General features: G+C 54.9%; 1 protein-coding gene across 3 annotated transcripts in view; it reads right to left on the bottom strand.

Annotated features, from left to right (window-relative positions):
• Positions 1–21,880, bottom strand: part of wdfy3 (WD repeat and FYVE domain containing 3) — a 211,902-nt gene that overhangs the window by 60,814 nt on the left and 129,208 nt on the right. For all 3 annotated transcript variants that reach the window (XM_072433589.1, XM_072433590.1, XM_072433591.1), the window contains 5 exons: positions 16,346–16,455; positions 16,049–16,231; positions 15,811–15,968; positions 2,367–2,444; positions 1,179–1,406 (listed from right to left, as the gene is read on the bottom strand). In XM_072433589.1, coding sequence (XP_072289690.1) covers positions 1,179–1,406; positions 2,367–2,444; positions 15,811–15,968; positions 16,049–16,231; positions 16,346–16,455 — 757 coding nt within the window. The remainder of the gene's footprint in view (positions 1–1,178; positions 1,407–2,366; positions 2,445–15,810; positions 15,969–16,048; positions 16,232–16,345; positions 16,456–21,880) is intronic.

The raw sequence follows: 21,880 nt of genomic DNA, 5'->3' as shown, positions 1-21,880 counted from the left end.
TAGTACCTGGGTGGAGGCGCTGTGTGTAGTTCCTGGGTGGAGGCGCTGTGTGTAGTTCCATGGGTGGAGGTGCTGTGTGTAGTACCTGGGTGGAGGTGCTGTGTGTAGTACCTGGGTGGAGGTGCTGTGTGTAGTACCTGGGTGGAGGTGCTGTGTGTAGTTCCAGGGTGGAGGTGCTGTGTGTAGTACCTGGGTGGAGGTGCTGTGTGTAGTACCTGGGTGGAGGTGCTGTGTGTAGTACCTGGGTGGAGGTGCTGTGTGTAGTACCTGGGTGGAGGCGCTGTGTGTAGTACCTGGGTGGAGGCGCTGTGTGTAGTTCCTGGGTGGAGGCGCTGTGTGTAGTTCCATGGGTGGAGGTGCTGTGTGTAGTACCTGGGTGGAGGTGCTGTGTGTAGTACCTGGGTGGAGGTGCTGTGTGTAGTACCTGGGTGGAGGCGCTGTGTGTAGTACCTGGGTGGAGGCGCTGTGTGTAGTTCCTGGGTGGAGGCGCTGTGTGTAGTTCCTGGGTGGAGGCGCTGTGTGTAGTTCCTGGGTGGAGGCGCTGTGTGTAGTACCTGGGTGGAGGCGCTGTGTGTAGTACCTGGGTGGAGGCGCTGTGTGTAGTTCCTGGGTGGAGGCGCTGTGTGTAGTTCCTGGGTGGAGGCGCTGTGTGTAGTTCCTGGGTGGAGGTGCTGTGTGTAGTACCTGGGTGGAGGTGCTGTGTGTAGTACCTGGGTGGAGGCGCTGTGTGTAGTACCTGGGTGGAGGTGCTGTGTGTAGTACATGGGTGGAGGTGCTGTGTGTAGTTCCTGGGTGGAGGTGCTGTGTGTAGTACCTGGGTGGAGGTGCTGTGTGTAGTACATGGGTGGAGGCGCTGTGTGTAGTTCCTGGGTGGAGGTGCTGTGTGTAGTACCTGGGTGGAGGTGCTGTGTGTAGTTCATGGGTGGAGGTGCTGTGTGTAGTACCTGGGTGGAGGTGCTGTGTGTAGTTCCTGGGTGGAGGTGCTGTGTGTAGTACCTGGGTGGAGGTGCTGTGTGTAGTACATGGGTGGAGGCGCTGTGTGTAGTACCTGGGTGGAGGTGCTGTGTGTAGTACCTGGGTGGAGGCGCTGTGTGTAGTTCCTGGGTGGAGGTGCTGTGTGTAGTACCTGGGTGGAGGTGCTGTGTGTAGTACCTGGGTGGAGGTGCTGTGTGTAGTACCTGGGTGGAGGTGCTGCTCTCCATGGCCCCCACGTAGGGGTAGTGGATATAAAACATGTCGTTGCGCACCATCTTCTTCCTCATGCGACAGGGGCCCTCAGTCATCTCCAGCACAAACTTGTCCAGTTGTGAGCCGATGGGGGGCCCCCAGAGGCCCCGCTCCCGCAGCAGCTCGTACTCTTTAGAAGCCCAGTCCTCCATCACATACTTCAGTATGTTCTGTTGCCGCTGGAAACCATCAACTTCAATGTTACCACACTATACACACACACAAACACACACAAACACACACACAAACACACACAATACACACACAATACACACATACAAACACATACAAACACACACAAACACACACATACAAACAGACACAAACACACACAATACACACACACAAACAAACACATACACACACACAAACACACACAATACACACACAATACACACATACAAACACATACAAACACACACAAACACACACATACAAACACACACAAACACACACAATACACACACACAAACAAACACATACAAACACACACAAACACACACAATACACACACACAAACACACACAATACACACACACAAACACACACAATACACAAACACAAACACACACAATACACACAAACAAACACACACAATACACACACACACAAACACACACAGTACACACAAACAAACACACACAATACACACAATACACACAAACAAACACACACAATACACACAATACACACACACAAACACACACAATACAAACACAAACACACACAATACACACAAACAAACACACACAATACACACAGACACAAACACACACAGTACACACATACAAACACATACAAACACACACAATACACACACACAAACACACACAATACACACACACAAACACACACAATACACACACACAAACACACACAATACACAAACACAAACATACACAATACACACACACAAACACACACAATACACACACACAAACACACACAATACACAAACACAAACATACACAATACACACACACAAACACACACAATACACACATACAAACACATACAAACACATACAAACACATACAAACACACACAATACGCAGACACAAACACATACAAACACACACAATAGTACACACACATACACACAAACAGTATTTTTGAGTGAAATACGTGATGGTTCTGACCTCCTTGTGTTCTTTGTACTGCATCGCCACGAGGTCCCGCACCACAGCGATGTGTGTGAACATCCACTGGAAGGTCTCCTACACACAGAGGTCAGGAGCAGGTCAGGAACAGGTCAGGAGCAGGAGCAGGTCAGGAGCAGGAGCAGGTCAGGAGCAGGAGCAGGAGCAGGAGAAGGAGCAGGTCAGGAGCAGAAGCAGGAGCAGAAGCAGGAGCAGGAGCAGGAGCAGGAGCAGGTCAGGAGCAGGAGCAGGAGCAGGTCAGGAGCAGGTCAGGAGCAGGAGCAGGTCAGGAGCAGGTCAGGAGCAGGAGCAGGTCAGTAGCAGGAGCAGGTCAGGAGCAGGTCAGGAGCAGGTCAGGAGCAGGAGCAGGTCAGGAGCAGGTCAGGAGCAGGTCAGGAGCAGGTCAGGAGCAGGAGCAGGTCAGGAGCAGGAGCAGGTCAGGAGCAGGTCAGGAGCAGGTCAGGAGCAGGAGCAGGTCAGGAGCAGGAGCAGGTCAGGAGCAGGTCAGGAGCAGGTCAGGAGCAGGAGCAGGTCAGGAGCAGGTCAGGAGCAGGTCAGGAGCAGGTCAGGAGCAGGAGCAGGTCAGGAGCAGGAGCAGGTCAGGAGCAGGTCAGGAGCAGGTCAGGAGCAGGTCAGGAGCAGGAGCAGGTCAGGAGCAGGAGCAGGTCAGGAGCAGGTCAGGAGCAGGTCAGGAGCAGGAGCAGGTCAGGAGCAGGTCAGGAGCAGGTCAGGAGCAGGTCAGGAGCAGGAGCAGGTCAGGAGCAGGAGCAGGTCAGGAGCAGGTCAGGAGCAGGTCAGGAGCAGGAGCAGGTCAGGAGCAGGAGCAGGAGCAGGTCAGGAGCAGGTCAGAAGCAGGTCAGGAGCAGGAGCAGGTCAGGAGCAGGAGCAGGTCAGTAGCAGGAGCAGGTCAGGAGCAGGTCAGGAGCAGGTCAGGAGCAGGAGCAGGTCAGGAGCAGGAGCAGGAACAGGTCAGGAGCAGGAGCAGGTCAGGAGCAGGAGCAGGTCAGGAGCAGGTCAGGAGCAGGTCAGGAGCAGGTCAGGAGCAGGAGCAGGAGCAGGTCAGGAGCAGGAGCAGGTCAGGAGCAGGTCAGGAGCAGGTCAGGAGCAGGAGCAGGTCAGGAGCAGGTCAGAAGCAGGTCAGGAGCAGGAGCAGGTCAGGAGCAGGAGCAGGTCAGTAGCAGGAGCAGGTCAGGAGCAGGTCAGGAGCAGGAGCAGGTCAGGAGCAGGAGCAGGTCAGGAGCAGGAGCAGGTCAGGAGCAGGTCAGGAGCAGGTCAGGAGCAGGAGCAGGTCAGGAGCAGGAGCAGGTCAGGAGCAGGTCAGGAGCAGGTCAGGAGCAGGTCAGGAGCAGGAGCAGGTCAGGAGCAGGAGCAGGTCAGGAGCAGGTCAGGAGCAGGTCAGGAGCAGGAGCAGGTCAGGAGCAGGTCAGGAGCAGGTCAGGAGCAGGTCAGGAGCAGGAGCAGGTCAGGAGCAGGAGCAGGTCAGGAGCAGGTCAGGAGCAGGTCAGGAGCAGGAGCAGGTCAGGAGCAGGAGCAGGAGCAGGTCAGGAGCAGGTCAGAAGCAGGTCAGGAGCAGGAGCAGGTCAGGAGCAGGAGCAGGTCAGTAGCAGGAGCAGGTCAGGAGCAGGTCAGGAGCAGGTCAGGAGCAGGAGCAGGTCAGGAGCAGGAGCAGGAACAGGTCAGGAGCAGGAGCAGGTCAGGAGCAGGAGCAGGTCAGGAGCAGGTCAGGAAAAGGTCAGGAGCAGGTCAGGAGCAGGAGCAGGAGCAGGTCAGGAGCAGGAGCAGGTCAGGAGCAGGTCAGGAGCAGGTCAGGAGCAGGAGCAGGTCAGGAGCAGGAGCAGGAGCAGGTCAGGAGCAGGTCAGAAGCAGGTCAGGAGCAGGAGCAGGTCAGGAGCAGGAGCAGGTCAGTAGCAGGAGCAGGTCAGGAGCAGGTCAGGAGCAGGAGCAGGTCAGGAGCAGGAGCAGGTCAGGAGCAGGAGCAGGTCAGGAGCAGGTCAGGAGCAGGTCAGGAGCAGGAGCAGGTCAGGAGCAGGTCAGGAGCAGGAGCAGGAGCAGGTCAGGAGCAGGTCAGAAGCAGGTCAGGAGCAGGAGCAGGTCAGGAGCAGGAGCAGGTCAGTAGCAGGAGCAGGTCAGGAGCAGGAGCAGGTCAGGAGCAGGGGCAGGTCAGGAGCTGGTCAGGAGCAGGAGCAGGTCAGGAGCAGGAGCAGGTCAGGAGCAGGGGCAGGTCAAGAGCAGATCAGGAGCAGGAGCAGGTCAGGAGCAGGGGCAGGTCAGGAGCAGGTCAGGAGCAGGAGCAGGTCAGGAGCAGGTCAGGAGCAGGAGCAGGTCAGGAGCAGGAGCAGGTCAGGAGCAGGAGCAGGAGAAGGAGCAGGTCAGGAGCAGGTCAGGAGCAGAAGCAGGAGCAGGAGCTGGAGCAGGAGCAGGAGCAGGAGCAGGAGCAGGTCAGGAGCAGGAGCAGGAGCAGGTGAGGAGCAGGTCAGAAGCAGGAGCAGGAGCAGGTCAGGAGCAGGAGCAGGGCAGGAGCAGGAGCAGGTCAGGAGCAGGTCAGGAGCAGGTCAGGAGCAGGAGCAGGTCAGGAGCAGGAGCAGGTCAGGAGCAGGTCAGGAGCAGGTCAGGAGCAGGAGCAGGGCAGGAGCAGGAGCAGGTCAGGAGCAGGTCAGGAGCAGGTCAGGAGCAGGAGCAGGTCAGGAGCAGGAGCAGGTCAGGAGCAGGAGCAGGAGCAGGTCAGGAGCAGGTCAGAAGCAGGTCAGGAGCAGGAGCAGGTCAGGAGCAGGAGCAGGTCAGTAGCAGGAGCAGGTCAGGAGCAGGTCAGGAGCAGGTCAGGAGCAGGAGCAGGTCAGGAGCAGGAGCAGGAACAGGTCAGGAGCAGGAGCAGGAGCAGGTCAGGAGTAGGAGCAGGTCAGGAGCAGGTCAGGAGCAGGTCAGGAGCAGGAGCAGGTCAGGAGCAGGAGCAGGTCAGGAGCAGGTCAGGAGCAGGTCAGGAGCAGGAGCAGGTCAGGAGCAGGAGCAGGAGCAGGTCAGGAGCAGGTCAGAAGCAGGTCAGGAGCAGGAGCAGGTAAGGAGCAGGAGCAGGTCAGTAGCAGGAGCAGGTCAGGAGCAGGTCAGGAGCAGGAGCAGGTCAGGAGCAGGAGCAGGTCAGGAGCAGGAGCAGGTCAGGAGCAGGTCAGGAGCAGGTCAGGAGCAGGAGCAGGTCAGGAGCAGGTCAGGAGCAGGAGCAGGAGCAGGTCAGGAGCAGGTCAGAAGCAGGTCAGGAGCAGGAGCAGGTCAGGAGCAGGAGCAGGTCAGTAGCAGGAGCAGGTCAGGAGCAGGAGCAGGTCAGGAGCAGGGGCAGGTCAGGAGCTGGTCAGGAGCAGGAGCAGGTCAGGAGCAGGAGCAGGTCAGGAGCAGGTCAGGAGCAGGAGCAGGTCAGGAGCAGGTCAGGAGCAGGAGCAGGTCAGGAGCAGGAGCAGGAGCAGGTCAGGAGCAGGTCAGAAGCAGGTCAGGAGCAGGAGCAGGTCAGGAGCAGGAGCAGGTCAGTAGCAGGAGCAGGTCAGGAGCAGGAGCAGGTCAGGAGCAGGAGCAGAAACAGGTCAGGAGCAGGAGAAGGTCAGGAGCAGGAGCAGGTCAGGAGCAGGTCAGGAGCAGGTCAGGAGCAGGTCAGGAGCAGGAGCAGGTCAGGAGCAGGAGCAGGTCAGGAGCAGGTCAGGAGCAGGTCAGGAGCAGGAGCAGGTCAGGAGCAGGAGCAGGAGCAGGTCAGGAGCAGGTCAGAAGCAGGTCAGGAGCAGGAGCAGGTCAGGAGCAGGAGCAGGTCAGTAGCAGGAGCAGGTCAGGAGCAGGTCAGGAGCAGGAGCAGGTCAGGAGCAGGTCAGGAGCAGGTCAGGAGCAGGAGCAGGAGCAGGTCAGGAGTAGAAGCAGGATAAGGAGCAGGTCAGGAGCAGGTGAGGAGCAGTAGCAGTAGCAGGAGCAGGAGCAGGTCAGGAGCAGGAGCAGGTCAGGAGCAGGTCAGGAGCAGGTCAGGAGCAGGTCAGGAGCAGTAGCAGTAGCAGGAGCAGGAGCAGGAGCAGGTCAGGAGCAGGTGAGGAGCAGGTCAGAAGCAGGAGCAGGAGCAGGTCAGGAGCAGGAGCAGGGCAGGAGCAGGAGCAGGAGCAGGTCAGGAGCAGGTCAGGAGCAGGTCAGGAGCAGGAGCAGGTCAGGAGCAGGTCAGGAGCAGGTCAGGAGCAGGAGCAGGTCAGGAGCAGGTCAGGAGCAGGAGCAGGAGCAGGTCAGGAGCAGGAGCAGGTCAGGAGCAGGTCAGGAGCAGGAGCAGGTCAGGAGCAGGAGCAGGTCAGGAGCAGGTCAGGAGCAGGAGCAGGTCAGGAGCAGGAGCAGGTCAGGAGCAGGAGCAGGAGCAGGTCAGGAGCAGGTCAGGAGCAGGAGCAGGTCAGGAGCAGTAGCAGGAGCAGGTCAGGAGCAGGAGCAGGTCAGAAGCAGGTCAGGAGCAGGAGCAGGAGCAGGTCAGGAGCAGGTCAGGAGCAGGAGCAGGAGCAGGTCAGGAGCAGGTCAGGAGCAGGTCAGGAGCAGGAGCAGGTCAGGAGCAGGTCAGGAGCAGGAGCAGGAGCAGGTCAGGAGCAGGTCAGGAGCAGGTCAGGAGCAGGAGCAGGTCAGGAGCAGGAGCAGGTCAGGAGCAGGAGCAGGAGCAGGTCAGGAGCAGGTCAGGAGCAGGAGCAGGTCAGGAGCAGGTCTGGAGCAGGTCAGGAGCAGGTCAGGAGCAGGAGCAGGTCAGGAGCAGGAGCAGGTCAGGAGCAGGTCAGAAGCAGGTCAGGAGCAGGTCAGGAGCAGGAGAAGGAGCAGGTCAGGAGCAGGAGCAGGTGAGGAGCAGGAGCAGGAGCAGGAGCAGGTCAGGAGCAGGTCAGGAGCAGGAGCAGGAGCAGGTCAGGAGCAGGTCAGGAGCAGGTCAGGAGCAGGAGCAGGTCAGGAGCAGGTCAGGAGCAGGAGCAGGAGCAGGTCAGGAGCAGGTCAGGAGCAGGAGCAGGAGCAGGTCAGGAGCAGGTCAGGAGCAGGAGCAGGTCAGGAGCAGGTCAGGAGCAGGAGCAGGTCAGGAGCAGGTCAGGAGCAGGAGCAGGTCAGGAGCAGGTCAGGAGCAGGAGCAGGAGCAGGTCAGGAGCAGGAGCAGGTCAGGAGCAGGTCAGGAGCAGGAGCAGGTCAGGAGCAGGAGCAGGTCAGGAGCAGGTCAGGAGCAGGAGCAGGTCAGGAGCAGGTCAGGAGCAGGTCAGGAGCAGGAGCAGGAGCAGGTCAGGAGCAGGTCAGGAGCAGGAGCAGGAGCAGTAGCAGGAGCAGGTCAGGAGCAGGAGCAGGAGCAGGTCAGGAGCAGGTCAGGAGCAGGTCAGGAGCAGGTCAGGAGCAGGAGCAGGAGCAGATAAGGAGCAGGTCAGGAGCAGGAGCAGGTCAGGAGCAGGTCAGGAGCAGGAGCAGGTCAGGAGCAGGTCAGGAGCAGGAGCAGGTCAGGAGCAGGAGCAGGTCAGGAGCAGGAGCAGGAGCAGGTCAGGAGCAGGTCAGGAGCAGGAGCAGGTCAGGAGCAGGTCTGGAGCAGGTCAGGAGCAGGTCAGGAGCAGGAGCAGGTCAGGAGCAGGAGCAGGTCAGGAGCAGGTCAGAAGCAGGTCAGGAGCAGGTCAGGAGCAGGAGAAGGAGCAGGTCAGGAGCATGAGCAGGAGCAGGTGAGGAGCAGGTCAGAAGCAGGTCAGGAGCAGGTCAGGAGCAGGTCAGGAGCAGGAGCAGGAGCAGGTGAAGAGCAGGAGCAGGAGCAGGAGCAGGTCAGGAGCAGGTCAGGAGCAGGAGCAGGAGCAGGTCAGGAGCAGGTCAGGAGCAGGTCAGGAGCAGGAGCAGGAGCAGGTCAGGAGCAGGAGCAGGTCAGGAGCAGGTCAGGAGCAGGAGCAGGAGCAGGTCAGGAGCAGGTCAGGAGCAGGAGCAGGAGCAGGTCAGGAGCAGGTCAGGAGCAGGAGCAGGTCAGGAGCAGGTCAGGAGCAGGAGCAGGTCAGGAGCAGGTCAGGAGCAGGAGCAGGTCAGGAGCAGGAGCAGGAGCAGGTCAGGAGCAGGTCAGGAGCAGGAGCAGGTCAGGAGCAGGAGCAGGTCAGGAGCAGGTCAGGAGCAGGAGCAGGAGCAGGTCAGGAGCAGGTCAGGAGCAGGTCAGGAGCAGGTCAGGAGCAGGAGCAGGTCAGGAGCAGGTCAGGAGCAGGAGCAGGTCAGGAGCAGGAGCAGGTCAGGAGCAGGGGCAGGTCAGGAGCAGGAGCAGGTCAGGAGCAGGGGCAGGTCAGGAGCAGGTCAGGAGCAGGAGCAGGTCAGGAGCAGGAGCAGGTCAGGAGCAGGTCAGGAGCAGGAGCAGGTCAGGAGCAGGTCAGGAGCAGGAGCAGGTCAGGAGCAGGAGCAGGTCAGGAGCAGGAGCAGGAGCAGGTCAGGAGCAGGTCAGGAGCAGGAGCAGGTCAGGAGCAGGTCTGGAGCAGGTCAGGAGCAGGTCAGGAGCAGGAGCAGGTCAGGAGCAGGAGCAGGTCAGGAGCAGGTCAGAAGCAGGTCAGGAGCAGGTCAGGAGCAGGAGAAGGAGCAGGTCAGGAGCATGAGCAGGAGCAGGTGAGGAGCAGGTCAGAAGCAGGTCAGGAGCAGGTCAGGAGCAGGTCAGGAGCAGGAGCAGGTGAAGAGCAGGAGCAGGAGCAGGAGCAGGTCAGGAGCAGGTCAGGAGCAGGAGCAGGAGCAGGTCAGGAGCAGGTCAGGAGCAGGTCAGGAGCAGGAGCAGGAGCAGGTCAGGAGCAGGAGCAGGTCAGGAGCAGGTCAGGAGCAGGAGCAGGAGCAGGTCAGGAGCAGGTCAGGAGCAGGAGCAGGAGCAGGTCAGGAGCAGGTCAGGAGCAGGAGCAGGTCAGGAGCAGGTCAGGAGCAGGAGCAGGTCAGGAGCAGGTCAGGAGCAGGAGCAGGTCAGGAGCAGGAGCAGGAGCAGGTGAGGAGCAGGTCAGAAGAAGGTCAGGAGCAGGTCAGGAGCAGGAGCAGGTCAGGAGCAGGTCAGGAGCAGGTCAGGAGCAGGTCAGGAGCAGGAGCAGGTCAGGAGCAGGAGCAGGTCAGGAGCAGGTCAGGAGCAGGTCAGGAGCAGGTCAGGAGCAGGAGCAGGTCAGGAGCAGGTCAGGAGCAGGAGCAGGTCAGGAGCAGGAGCAGGTCAGGAGCAGGGGCAGGTCAGGAGCAGGAGCAGGTCAGGAGCAGGGGCAGGTCAGGAGCAGGTCAGGAGCAGGAGCAGGTCAGGAGCAGGAGCAGGGGCAGGTCAGGAGCAGGTCAGGAGCAGGTCAGGAGCAGGAGCAGGAGCAGGTCAGGAGCAGGAGCAGGAGCAGGAGAAGGAGCAGGTCAGGAGCAGGTCAGGAGCAGGTCAGGAGCAGGGGCAGGTCAGGAGCAGGTCAGGAGCAGGAGCAGGTCAGGAGCAGGAGCAGGAGAAGGAGCAGGTCAGGAGCAGGAGCAGGTGAGGAGCAGGTCAGAAGCAGGAGCAGGAGCAGGTCAGGAGCAGGAGCAGGAGAAGGAGCAGGTCAGGAGCAGGAGCAGGAGCAGGGCAGGAGCAGGAGCAGGTCAGGAGCAGGAGCAGGTCAGGAGCAGGTCAGGAGCAGGTCAGGAGCAGGAGCAGGAGCAGGTCAGGAGCAGGTCAGGAGCAGGAGCAGGTCAGGAGCAGGAGCAGGAGCAGGAGCAGGTCAGGAGCAGGAGCAGGTCAGGAGCAGGTCAGGAGCAGGAGCAGGTCAGGAGCAGTAGCAGGAGCAGGTCAGGAGCAGGTCAGGAGCAGGAGCAGGTCAGGAGCAGGTCAGGAGCAGGAGCAGGTCAGGAGCAGGTCAGGAGCAGGTCAGGAGCAGGAGCAGGTCAGGAGCAGGAGCAGGTCAGGAGCAGGAGCAGGTCAGGAGCAGGTCAGGAGCAGGAGCAGGTCAGGAGCAGGAGCAGGTCAGGAGCAGGTCAGGAGCAGGAGCAGGTCAGGAGCAGGAGCAGGTCAGGAGCAGTAGCAGGAGCAGGAGCAGGTCAGGAGCAGGAGCAGGTCAGGAGCAGGTCAGGAGCAGGAGCAGGTCAGGAGCAGGTCAGGAGCAGGAGCAGGTCAGGAGCAGGTCAGGAGCAGGTCAGGAGCAGGTCAGGAGCAGGAGCAGGTCAGGAGCAGGTCATGAGCAGGAGCAGGTCAGTAGCAGGTCAGGAGCAGGAGCAGGTCAGGAGCAGGAGCAGGTCAGGAGCAGGTCAGGAGCAGGAGCAGGTCAGGAGCAGGTCAGGAGCAGGAGCAGGTCAGGAGCAGGAGCAGGTCAGGAGCAGGTCAGGAGCAGGTCAGGAGCAGGAGCAGGTCAGGAGCAGGAGCAGGTGAGGAGCAGGTCAGGAGCAGGTCAGGAGCAGAAGCAGGTGAAGAGCAGGAGCAGGAGCAGGTCAGGAGCAGGTCAGGAGCAGGAGCAGGAGCAGGTCAGGAGCAGGTCAGGAGCAGGCCAGGAGCAGGTCAGGAGCAGGTCAGGAGCAGGAGCAGGAGCAGGTCAGGAGCAGGTCAGGAGCAGGTCAGGAGCAGGTCAGGAGCAGGTCAGGAGCAGGAGCAGGAGCAGGAGCAGGAGCAGGTCAGGAGCAGGTCAGGAGCAGGAGCAGGAGCAGGAGCAGGTCAGGAGCAGGTCAGGAGCAGGTCAGGAGCAGGTCAGGAGCAGGAGCAGGTCAGGAGCAGGTCAGGAGCAGGAGCAGGTCAGGAGCAGGAGCAGGTCAGGAGCAGGGGCAGGTCAGGAGCAGGAGCAGGTCAGGAGCAGGGGCAGGTCAGGAGCAGGTCAGGAGCAGGAGCAGGTCAGGAGCAGGAGCAGGTCAGGAGCAGGGGCAGGTCAGGAGCAGGTCAGGAGCAGGTCAGGAGCAGGAGCAGGAGCAGGTCAGGAGCAGGAGCAGGAGCAGGAGCAGGAGCAGGAGAAGGAGCAGGTCAGGAGCAGGTCAGGAGCAGGGGCAGGTCAGGAGCAGGTCAGGAGCAGGAGCAGGTGAGGAGCAGGAGCAGGAGAAGGAGCAGGTCAGGAGCAGGAGCAGGTGAGGAGCAGGTCAGAAGCAGGAGCAGGAGCAGGTCAGGAGCAGGAGCAGGAGAAGGAGCAGGTCAGGAGCAGGAGCAGGAGCAGGAGCAGGGCAGGAGCAGGAGCAGGTCAGGAGCAGGAGCAGGTCAGGAGCAGGTCAGGAGCAGGTCAGGAGCAGGAGCAGGAGCAGGTCAGGAGCAGGTCAGGAGCAGGAGCAGGTCAGGAGCAGGAGCAGGAGCAGGAGCAGGTCAGGAGCAGGAGCAGGTCAGGAGCAGGTCAGGAGCAGGAGCAGGAGCAGGTCAGGAGCAGGAGCAGGTCAGGAGCAGGAGCAGGTCAGGAGCAGGTCAGGAGCAGGAGCAGGTCAGGAGCAGGTCAGGAGCAGGAGCAGGAGCAGGTCAGGAGCAGGTCAGGAGCAGGAGCAGGTCAGGAGCAGTAGCAGGAGCAGGTCAGGAGCAGGTCAGGAGCAGGAGCAGGTCAGGAGCAGGTCAGGAGCAGGAGCAGGTCAGGAGCAGGTCAGGAGCAGGTCAGGAGCAGGAGCAGGTCAGGAGCAGGAGCAGGTCAGGAGCAGGAGCAGGTCAGGAGCAGGTCAGGAGCAGGAGCAGGTCAGGAGCAGGAGCAGGTCAGGAGCAGGTCAGGAGCAGGAGCAGGTCAGGAGCAGGAGCAGGTCAGGAGCAGGTCAGGAGCAGGAGCAGGTCAGGAGCAGGTCAGGAGCAGGTCAGGAGCAGGAGCAGGTCAGGAGCAGGTCAGGAGCAGGTCAGGAGCAGGTCAGGAGCAGGAGCAGGTCAGGAGCAGGTCATGAGCAGGAGCAGGTCAGTAGCAGGTCAGGAGCAGGAGCAGGTCAGGAGCAGGAGCAGGTCAGGAGCAGGTCAGGAGCAGGAGCAGGTCAGGAGCAGGTCAGGAGCAGGAGCAGGTCAGGAGCAGGAGCAGGTCAGGAGCAGGTCAGGAGCAGGTCAGGAGCAGGAGCAGGTCAGGAGCAGGAGCAGGTGAGGAGCAGGTCAGGAGCAGGTCAGGAGCAGGTCAGGAGCAGGAGCAGGTGAAGAGCAGGAGCAGGAGCAGGAGCAGGTCAGGAGCAGGAGCAGGAGCAGGTCAGGAGCAGGTCAGGAGCAGGTCAGGAGCAGGTCAGGAGCAGGAGCAGGAGCAGGTCAGGAGCAGGTCAGGAGCAGGTCAGGAGCAGGTCAGGAGCAGGAGCAGGAGCAGGAGCAGGAGCAGGTCAGGAGCAGGAGCAGGTCAGGAGCAGGAGCAGGTCAGGAGCAGGTCAGGAGCAGGTCAGGAGCAGGTCAGGAGCAGGAGCAGGAGCAGGTCAGGAGCAGGTCAGGAGCAGGTCAGGAGCAGGTCAGGAGCAGGTCAGGAGCAGGAGCAGGTCAGGAGCAGGTCATGAGCAGGAGCAGGTCAGGAGCAGGTCAGGAGCAGGAGCAGGAGCAGGAGCAGGTCAGGAGCAGGAGCAGGAGCAGGAGCAGGTCAGGAGCAGGAGCAGGAGCAGGAGCAGGTCAGGAGCAGGAGCAGGAGCAGGAGCAGGAGCAGGAGCAGGTCAGGAGCAGGAGCAGGAGCAGGAGCAGGTCAGGAGCAGGAGCAGGAGCAGGAGCAGGTCAGGAGCAGGAGCAGGAGCAGGAGCAGGAGCAGGAGCAGGTCAGGAGCAGGAGCAGGTCAGGAGCAGGAGCAGGAGCAGGGCATTGTAATAAAACACACAGCATTTGAAGCTTAAACTATAGAAAACAGGATGTGGACCAGGCATGTCCAAACTGCGGCCCGGGGGCCAAATGCGGCCCTCAGACTTCTTGCTAAGTTTGTCTAAACAACAAAAAGTGACGTTCTATTTCATCCCTCCTGACGCCAGAGGCGGAGCATAAAGCACTGGACGATCATCCTTGCTCATGCACAGGTCGAGAAATAATAAAAAAGTCACCTTTGACCCCCGGTGGCTCACGTGAGTCTATATAGTCACGTGACACCGGGAGCTCCGCCCCTTTTCACCTTCTCACATGCAGGTTGTATACGTGCTTGTTGTTCGGCTAATATATTGCTGTTTCCCACAAAGTTTGGTTCGTTTTGCCGCTTGTAGCCTGTTAGCCCTGTTAGCTTTGTTAGCCCTGTTAGCCCTGTTAGCTTTGTTAGCCCTGTTAGCCCTGTTAGCCCTGTTAGCTTTGTTAGCCCTGTTAGCTTTGTTAGCCCTGTTAGCCCTGTTAGCTTTGTTAGCCCTGTTAGTCCTGTTAGCCCTGTTAGCTTTGTTAGCCCTGTTAGCCCTGTTAGCTTTGTTAGCCCTGTTAGCCCTGTTAGCCCTGTTAGCTTTGTTAGCCCTGTTAGCCCTGTTAGCTTTGTTAGCCCTGTTAGCCCTGTTAGCTTTGTTAGCCCTGTTAGCCCTGTTAGCTTTGTTAGCCCTGTTAGCCCTGTTAGCCCTGTTAGTGTTCAGGTCATTAGTTCTGAACTGCTTTGTTTTCAGCCGGTTACACACCATCGGTGGCGTTTTCGGCTCGACCTGGTTGTTACATGTAGCTGGTTTTGTGTTTACATTGGGTCATTTGTGGCGTTCCCTGCTCGACCTGACCCCGCTGCGCCCCTCTTACCGGGGTACGTAAGAGGTTTTACATCTTTAGAGTCACTAGTGGCGTTCCGCTCGACCCGACTCTATTGGCTCCGGTCTTATCATGCTGGAGTCCCTGTGCTGCCGGTCCTGCCTGGCGCCGCTGCAGCCTGGCGATGGGCATGATCTCTGCCCTGCTTGTCTTGGAGTGGATCATCTTCGGGAGGCACTCTCCGATGATGCTTGCTCCAACTGTTCGGTTATGCCCCGGTCTGTGCGCGTGGCGCGCTTGGCGGCTTTCGAGGACGCTTCAGACAGTTTGTGGCGCCTCCGAGTCAATTACCGGCTGGCCAGACTGGGGGCCTCAAGCGGCCGTCCACGGCTACTCAAGGCGGCCCCCCATTTAAGAAGAAGAAGGGCCCCGGGAAGTTAGCGGCTCAAGTGATCACGCTGACATCTGAACTGGCCCAAATGCGGGCAGTTATCCAGAACCTCCAGACAGATCACACAGGGCAGTGTAGGCTACAGTCTGATCACACAGGGCAGTGTAGGCTACAGTCTGATCACACAGGGCAGTGTAGGCTACAGTCTGATCACACAGGGCAGTGTAGGCTACAGTCTGATCGCACAGGACAGTGTAGGCTACAGTCTGATCACACAGGGCAGTGTAGGCTACAGTCTGATTACACAGGGCAGTGTAGGCTACAGTCTGATCACACAGGGCAGTGTAGGCTACAGTCTGATCGCACAGGACAGTGTAGGCTACAGTCTGATCGCACAGGACAGTGTAGGCTACAGTCTGATCACACAGGACAGTGTAGGCTACAGTCTGATCACACAGGGCAGTGTAGGCTACAGTCTGATTGCACAAGGCAGTGTAGGCTACAGTCTGATTACACAGGGCAGTGTAGGCTACAGTCTGATTACACAGGGCAGTGTAGGCTACAGTCTGATCGCACAGGACAGTGTAGGCTACAGTCTGATCGCACAGGGCAGTGTAGGCTACAGTCTGATCGCACAGGGCAGTGTAGGCTACAGTCTGATCGCACAGGGCAGTGTAGGCTACAGTCTGATCGCACAGGACAGTGTAGGCTACAGTCTGATCACACAGGACAGTGTAGGCTACAGTCTGATCGCACAGGGCAGTGTAGGCTACAGTCTGATCACACAGGGCAGTGTAGGCTACAGTCTGATTGCACAAGGCAGTGTAGGCTACAGTCTGATTACACAGGGCAGTGTAGGCTACAGTCTGATTGCACAAGGCAGTGTAGGCTACAGTCTGATTACACAGGGCAGTGTAGGCTACAGTCTGATTACACAGGGCAGTGTAGGCTACAGTCTGATTACACAGGGCAGTGTAGGCTACAGTCTGATTGCACAAGGCAGTGTAGGCTACAGTCTGATTGCACAAGGCAGTGTAGGCTACAGTCTGATTACACAGGGCAGTGTAGGCTACAGTCTGATTACACAGGGCAGTGTAGGCTACAGTCTGATTGCACAAGGCAGTGTAGGCTACAGTCTGATTACACAGGGCAGTGTAGGCTACAGTCTGATCACCGGTACGCACTCTTTCATAAAATGAGGTCAGTACTTGGATGGGAGACTAATAAAACACCAGAAGCTACAGTGGAGCAGCAGAGGAAATGTCGTGTCCTTTGGCAAGACACTTCAACTCACATTCCCCAGTATGAATTTGGTGTATGAGCGATTGTTTGGTGGTGGTCAGCGGTGCAGATTATGCAAATTGGCAGCCTGACATCTGTCATTTTTTCCCAGGGCAGCTATGGCTAGCTTCCCACCACCAAATGTGAATGAATGAATAATGCTACGTGAAGTGTGAATTTAGTACGAGTCCGGGCCACATTTATGATTATGAGTACGAGTAGAAGCTGCCGTTTTCCCATTGGTCTGTGCGTGACTGACCAATGGGTGTGTCTGGCAGCGTCCCTGTTACCTGTGCAGACATGCTGTTCTTGTTGAGGCTGTTCTCCTTCTTGTTGCGGCGCACTCCAGTCAATTTGGACAAGCCAAAGCCGCTGCTGACCCGCGACAGCTTGGACTGTGTCACAGGCACCACCACCTCACCGCGGCTGATGCACTTCTTCTCATGGGCTGTGGTGCAAGGATCATATGGAACATAAGACACTTTTCCAGCAGGTAAAAACACACAAACAGCAGTGATGTGCACTCACCAAGGTGGTTCTGCCAGCTCTTGAGAGCAGGTTCCTCCAGCGCGGGCCGGGCCGTGACGATGTCCACATGTCCTCGGTCGTTGCAGGGCAGGGACACTTTGAAGATGTCCTCCAGCGTCTGCCTCTTACTGTGCATGAGCTCAGTCCACACGCGGTTGACAGCCTTGAGCAGCAGCTGGCGGCCTGCAGGGGGAGCACAGGAGTATAGAATGTGTGTGCTATATGTGTGTGTGCGTGAGCGTGTGTGTGTGTGCGCGTGTGTGTGCGTGAGTGTGTGTGTGAGAGAGAGGACCTGACCCTCACTGACGTCCTGGCTGGGTGAGCAGTCAGCCTCACTCTCGCTCGACATGTTGATGTGCCAGGTGGTCATGCGCGCCTCTGCCTCCAGCCCGAAGCCCTCCACACTGCTGCAAACACACACACACACACGGACACACACACACACACACAGACACACACAGACACAGACGCACACGAACACACACACACAATACAATCTGGTGAAAAACTTTTGTAAACAAACGTTTGTAAATCAGACCTTGAGTCTTCATAAGTTTACCCAGTTTAAGATTGTAACATCTGTGTTTAGTTTGTATGTTTTGATCAGCTCATCACAAAGTGAATGACATGAATCTCACCAACCATCAAGGACATAGTAACAGACATTAGAGAAATCGAAAAAATAACATTTGGAATGAATTATGAAATGGACTGCGGACCAACTGGGACTTTTATTTCAATCAATCATTTTCCTGAATGTATTTCTTTTGTTGGTAAATGTTTTTATGTATTTATTATTCCTAATACTTGCTCTCCGGGTCTCTTCTGTTTGTTATGTGGAAGTAAAAAGAAAATAAATAGAATTATGCTGAGCAAAATAATATGTCTGTTTGCCGTAACCCGACCGACCCGGTATAAAACTAGCCGTCTGAACAAAAAAAATCAGCATTTTATTTAAAAAAAAAAAAAATGTGGCGCAGCCTTAATGCTGGTACATGTCGGCCTCGGTGAAACTGAGATAAACCCCAAAAAAAGTTTTTTTTTTTCAAATGTGTGATTTTCGTTTTTTTGCAGAATGTGCTAGTTGAAGTTATGAATAAGCCCCTGTGTGCTTCAGATAACACTATTGGTTGTCTTAAACGAATACATTAAGCTGTTAAAAATGTGGAGTTTTCGGGTCTTTTTCCTGCTCTCCTGGGGGGCGTCACCTTTTTCTAGCCAACGTATTGTTTACGTCGGTGTAATCCCTCACGTATTGTTTACATTTTCCACCAATCAGCTGTGACCCGCATGGCAACAGCTGCTGCTCTGTGTTTTCCTCTCATTACTCCAGACCGTCTGCAGAGCACAGTCTTCAGAGCTTACATTTCCTGGACTACATTGCAACGGAACTGTTTACTTAGGTACACTTTTACTTTACTACTAAATTATTGTTTTAACGCTGTGTTTTAAGGCGGTCTCGTGATCACTTTAGAATCTTACTTGTCTGCTCCGGTGGAGCTAATGCTAAGCTAACATGTTGCTTCAGTGCACTCTGCAATACGGGCTTAATGTGACTACTTGCTGTTATCACCATGTTATCGGGTTATTTTTCGGCGTGGGTTGGCCCGTGGGTTGTGTGGGTCGTGCTTTGTGTCTGTTTTATGCTGCTTTGTTAGTTTTCGTGACTCACGCGCTTGCCTGGCCATTATCAGCTTCCTGTGTGTCTCTCTGTGCACGGTGTTGGGAGAGACAACAGGACGGCTGAACCAGGTAAGCTTTGCGACTAAAACACCCGCTTTTAATCACTTTAATGTGCGCCGGTTTTAAACTCGAGTGTATGTTTATGTTTTGGTGTGCTGTTCTGCAAGTGTTTTGCTTTTACGAGCCGTGTTATCTCAAGTGAGTTAGCTAGCATCGCTAGCCGAGGGCAGATGTCCCAATATCTCCGCGTTTTGCATCTTAAATACACCGTTAACGTCACAATGTGAACTGTTATCTGTGAAGCGTGTTATTCCCATATTACTGTTAACCCTAATCGTTATTTTCCTCTTTTCAGAATTGGCAAAGACACCCTGACTGACATAATCAAACACTATGACGAAAATGGAGCAACACCACGGTTGCGGAAGAAGCGCGCACTATACTATATAAAACTATACAGAAGTCCATTCCATAATGCTACCTGGTCGACATCCTGGCCACAAGGACTGACATGTGAAGTTGCTCCCAACCCATGTGACTAAGGCCTCTACGTGAAGTCTGCTAAGGAGCGTGGTAAGTGTAAAACATTATTTTGGTGATTTTCATGTTTTAATGATTAGAGTATAATTAACCATAAGCGACATCTGTTTTTCAGGTGAGCCTGCAGTTTGTACATCAAGCTTCAGATCACTGTGGAAACAGCTTCTCCCACACATCAGAAGCTGCAGGCCACGCACAGATCTCTACAACAGAATCTAATGTGCTGTCTTTGGACCCTCACCGCCAGCAAGCAAAGACATCAGGATGCATTACAGCTTTGACTGCACAGCAGGTACTAATAATAGTGCAAATGCAGAACAGCAATTATAGAGACATATATGTCTTAATCAAATGTCATATGTATTAATCTAATCTCCTTTCTCTCTCTCTCTGTCTACTACAGATACACTTTCCGTCCAACCCTCTGCAGCCGGGGCCAAGCTTCACTACACAATGGACATCCACTTCCTCATTGCTGGCCACACCAAATTCTCCCCTGATTGCGGCTTTGGACTTATCAAGCGAGCATACATGAAGACCAGGGTTGACACTTTGGAAGACATCGCTGAGGTTAGTTTATATGATTTGACTACTGTAATGTGTAAACATTAGCCTGGCAAAACTTCAGTGCTGCTCTCTGCTTAAGATATGTTTCTTCTGTTCTCATTTTTTTACATTGTCGCCCTTGTCATCAGGTCGTGGAAAACAGCTCTCCTGAGTCTCACCTCAATATCCCACAGCTTGTTGGAACGGTGGATGGCAAAGTGTTTGTCAAGAACTTGGACTGGCAGAAGCATCTGAGTCCCTTCTTCAGACGGCTTCCAAAGATCAAGAGTTATCAGCACTTCAGGTATTTATATTGAAACTCTCACATTGTGTTAAAAAAAAAAAAAAAAAAGTTAATGAGTGTTTTATGTGAAATAGTTAGCCATTTCTTAAATGTCCTGTTATTTGTTTACAGCTTTGATGCCAAGAGACCAGGTGTGGTGCTTGCGAAAAGTCACTGTGAAGCAGAACCAGTGGAATTTCAGCTACTACGCAATTCAGCTGTTCTGCCTCCGGTCGACAATCTCCATGTCCTGGTCCCACCTGGACTGAACATTGACAGGCAGACCTATCTGCATGAAAAAATCAGGCCTTTCTGTGCTGACGAGGCAAAAGACGTCACATGCCCAGCGCCGAGAGTCACAGCACAGAAGAGTGCAGAGACGAAGAAGAGGATGAGGATGTGATCTCTGATGTAATTGGACTCTGGTGGTGTACATATCATATCTATTATCTCATATCTCATATATTCAAAGCCATGGACCCGTTGCAGTTCGTATACCTGGCCCTGGCATCTGTTTATAAGAATTCTTCTATTAAGAGTGTTTTTTAAACTATAAGTTATCTGTCCTTTCCCCCTGTATCTACTGCGTTGTAACATTAAAGGCTATTTTATCTTATATTATCTTTTGTTGTTTGTGTTAAACATAATTCACAGGTGATTCAGTGCATCGACAAATGGCAATAAACCCTATTCTGATTCTGATTCTGATTCTTTGATTCTATTCAGGGCCTTTTGTAATCCAAGTATTTCCATTTTAATTTAGTAACTTCTAATTCTGATTCAAGTCCAGTTCACATCAATAACACTCCTCTTGAGTCTTGAGTGACAGCTGTAGGAGGAAGGTGCTGTCAGTGTGGGGGGGGGGGCTTATCTCAATGAGATACAAATGAGCCCCGCCCTCTGTGACTCTGGGCTCACTCAGGTGAGAATCTTTGAGCCCCGTTTTCTCAGTGAATGGGTTTGAGAGTTGTATACATTCAAATGACCACAACTTACTCAAATATTATCAGATCTACATGAGTGAGACATCATTGTAAAGCTTTGAATTCACACTTTCAGGATCTGTGAATAACTCGAAATGTCTCCGGGTAGACATGTAACTGCTTTATCCACGGTCAGACACACACATATATATATATATATATATATATATATATATATATATATATATATATTTCTAATATTTCGCCGACTCACCGACCAGTCTTTCCTAAAGTGCCGTGTAGAATAATTTTATAGCGCTGGTAAACCTATCTTTCATCCCAAGGGACAAATAACATTGCGCAACGCAGGTGCGTCTTCATTTTCGGTCCCCCATATGCTTCTGTGTTAAACAGACCAAGCAGGAGGGAAGCTATATTGTCTTTTACATGTTGATTTGGCACTGTCAGCGCCACTGGGCTGGCCACTGCTCATACCGTTATCTATCATGGCGTGGCTTCATTTAAATTTGACCTGTGCTTTGCATTCTGGGAGGGAAACACGCCCAGCAGCGTCATCACAACAAACATGGTGGCGCCCGTGTCCCCCGCATGTTCCCCCCGCTCGCTGTTCCCTGACGTTCTCCGTCATTGACTGTTGAAGCCTGACCCCTGGACTGTTGAAGCCTCTGACCCCTGGACTGTTGAAGCCTCTGACCCCTGGACTGTTGAAGCCTCTGACCCCTGGACTGTTGAAGCCTCTGACCCCTGGACTGTTGAAGCCTGACCCCTGGACTGTTGAAGCCTCTGACCCCTGGACTGTTGAAGCCTGACCCTGGACTGTTGAAGCCTCTGACCCCTGGACTGTTGAAGCCTCTGACCCCTGGACTGTTGAAGCCTGACCCCTGGACTGTTGAAGCCTGACCCCTGGAATGTTGAAGCCTGACCCTGGAATGTTGAAGCCTGACCCTGCACTGTTGAAGCCTGACCCCTGGCGGTCACTCAGAGTCCAAAAATGGCCAAATTTGTATCTTTTTTTTTGCCTTCAAAGTAAAAAAAATAAGAATTTAACTACCGTCCGACCTACTTGAAAAATGTTGGGTCGGGTTACAGCAAACAGACAATTTATTTGGGGCAGCCTTATGGTGATCTTTTGTATATGAATGTTGTATATACTGTATATACTGTATATGCTGTGTATCAGGGGTGGGCAATTATTTTCCTCCGAGCGTCATATTCGAATCCAGGCAAGTAGCGGAGGCCGGCCCGCGATTATTGGTGTGGGAAAAAAAAAATCACTAAAATTAAATATCAAATAAAATATCACTTTTCTGTCAAATATAGGCTATTGAATCTATTATTTAATTAATTACACGCCATATTTATTAAGCATACAAGTGCAGACAGATGCCTGGGGGCAAAAAAAATAAAAAAATAAAATATATAATATATATATATATATATATATATATATATATATATATATATATATATATATATATATATATATATATATATATATATATATATTATATATATTTATTTTTTTAATCAATATTACTTGGACAAGCTTGGAAGGCCGGATTGAAAGGCGCTGCGGGCCGGATGTGGCCTGCGGGCTGTAGTTTGCCCACCCCTGCTGTATATACTGTATATACTGTATATACTGTATATGCTGTATACTGTATATACTGTATATGCTGTATATACTGTATATACTGTATATGCTGTATACTGTATATGCTGTATATACTGTATATACTTTATATGCTGTATATGTTGTATATACTGTATATGCTGTATATGCTGTATATACTGTATATGCTGTATATGCTGTATATGCTGTATATACTTTATATG

Source organism: Eucyclogobius newberryi, unplaced genomic scaffold (assembly GCF_026437365.1).
Source record: "Eucyclogobius newberryi isolate DKJ021-1_F unplaced genomic scaffold, fEucNew1.0.hap1 SCAF_6, whole genome shotgun sequence".
In the NCBI taxonomy this organism is placed as follows: domain Eukaryota; kingdom Metazoa; phylum Chordata; class Actinopteri; order Gobiiformes; family Gobiidae; genus Eucyclogobius; species Eucyclogobius newberryi.
The sequence above is the reverse complement of the archived record's forward strand: the minus strand, read 5'-3'. Positions and strand labels throughout refer to the sequence as shown.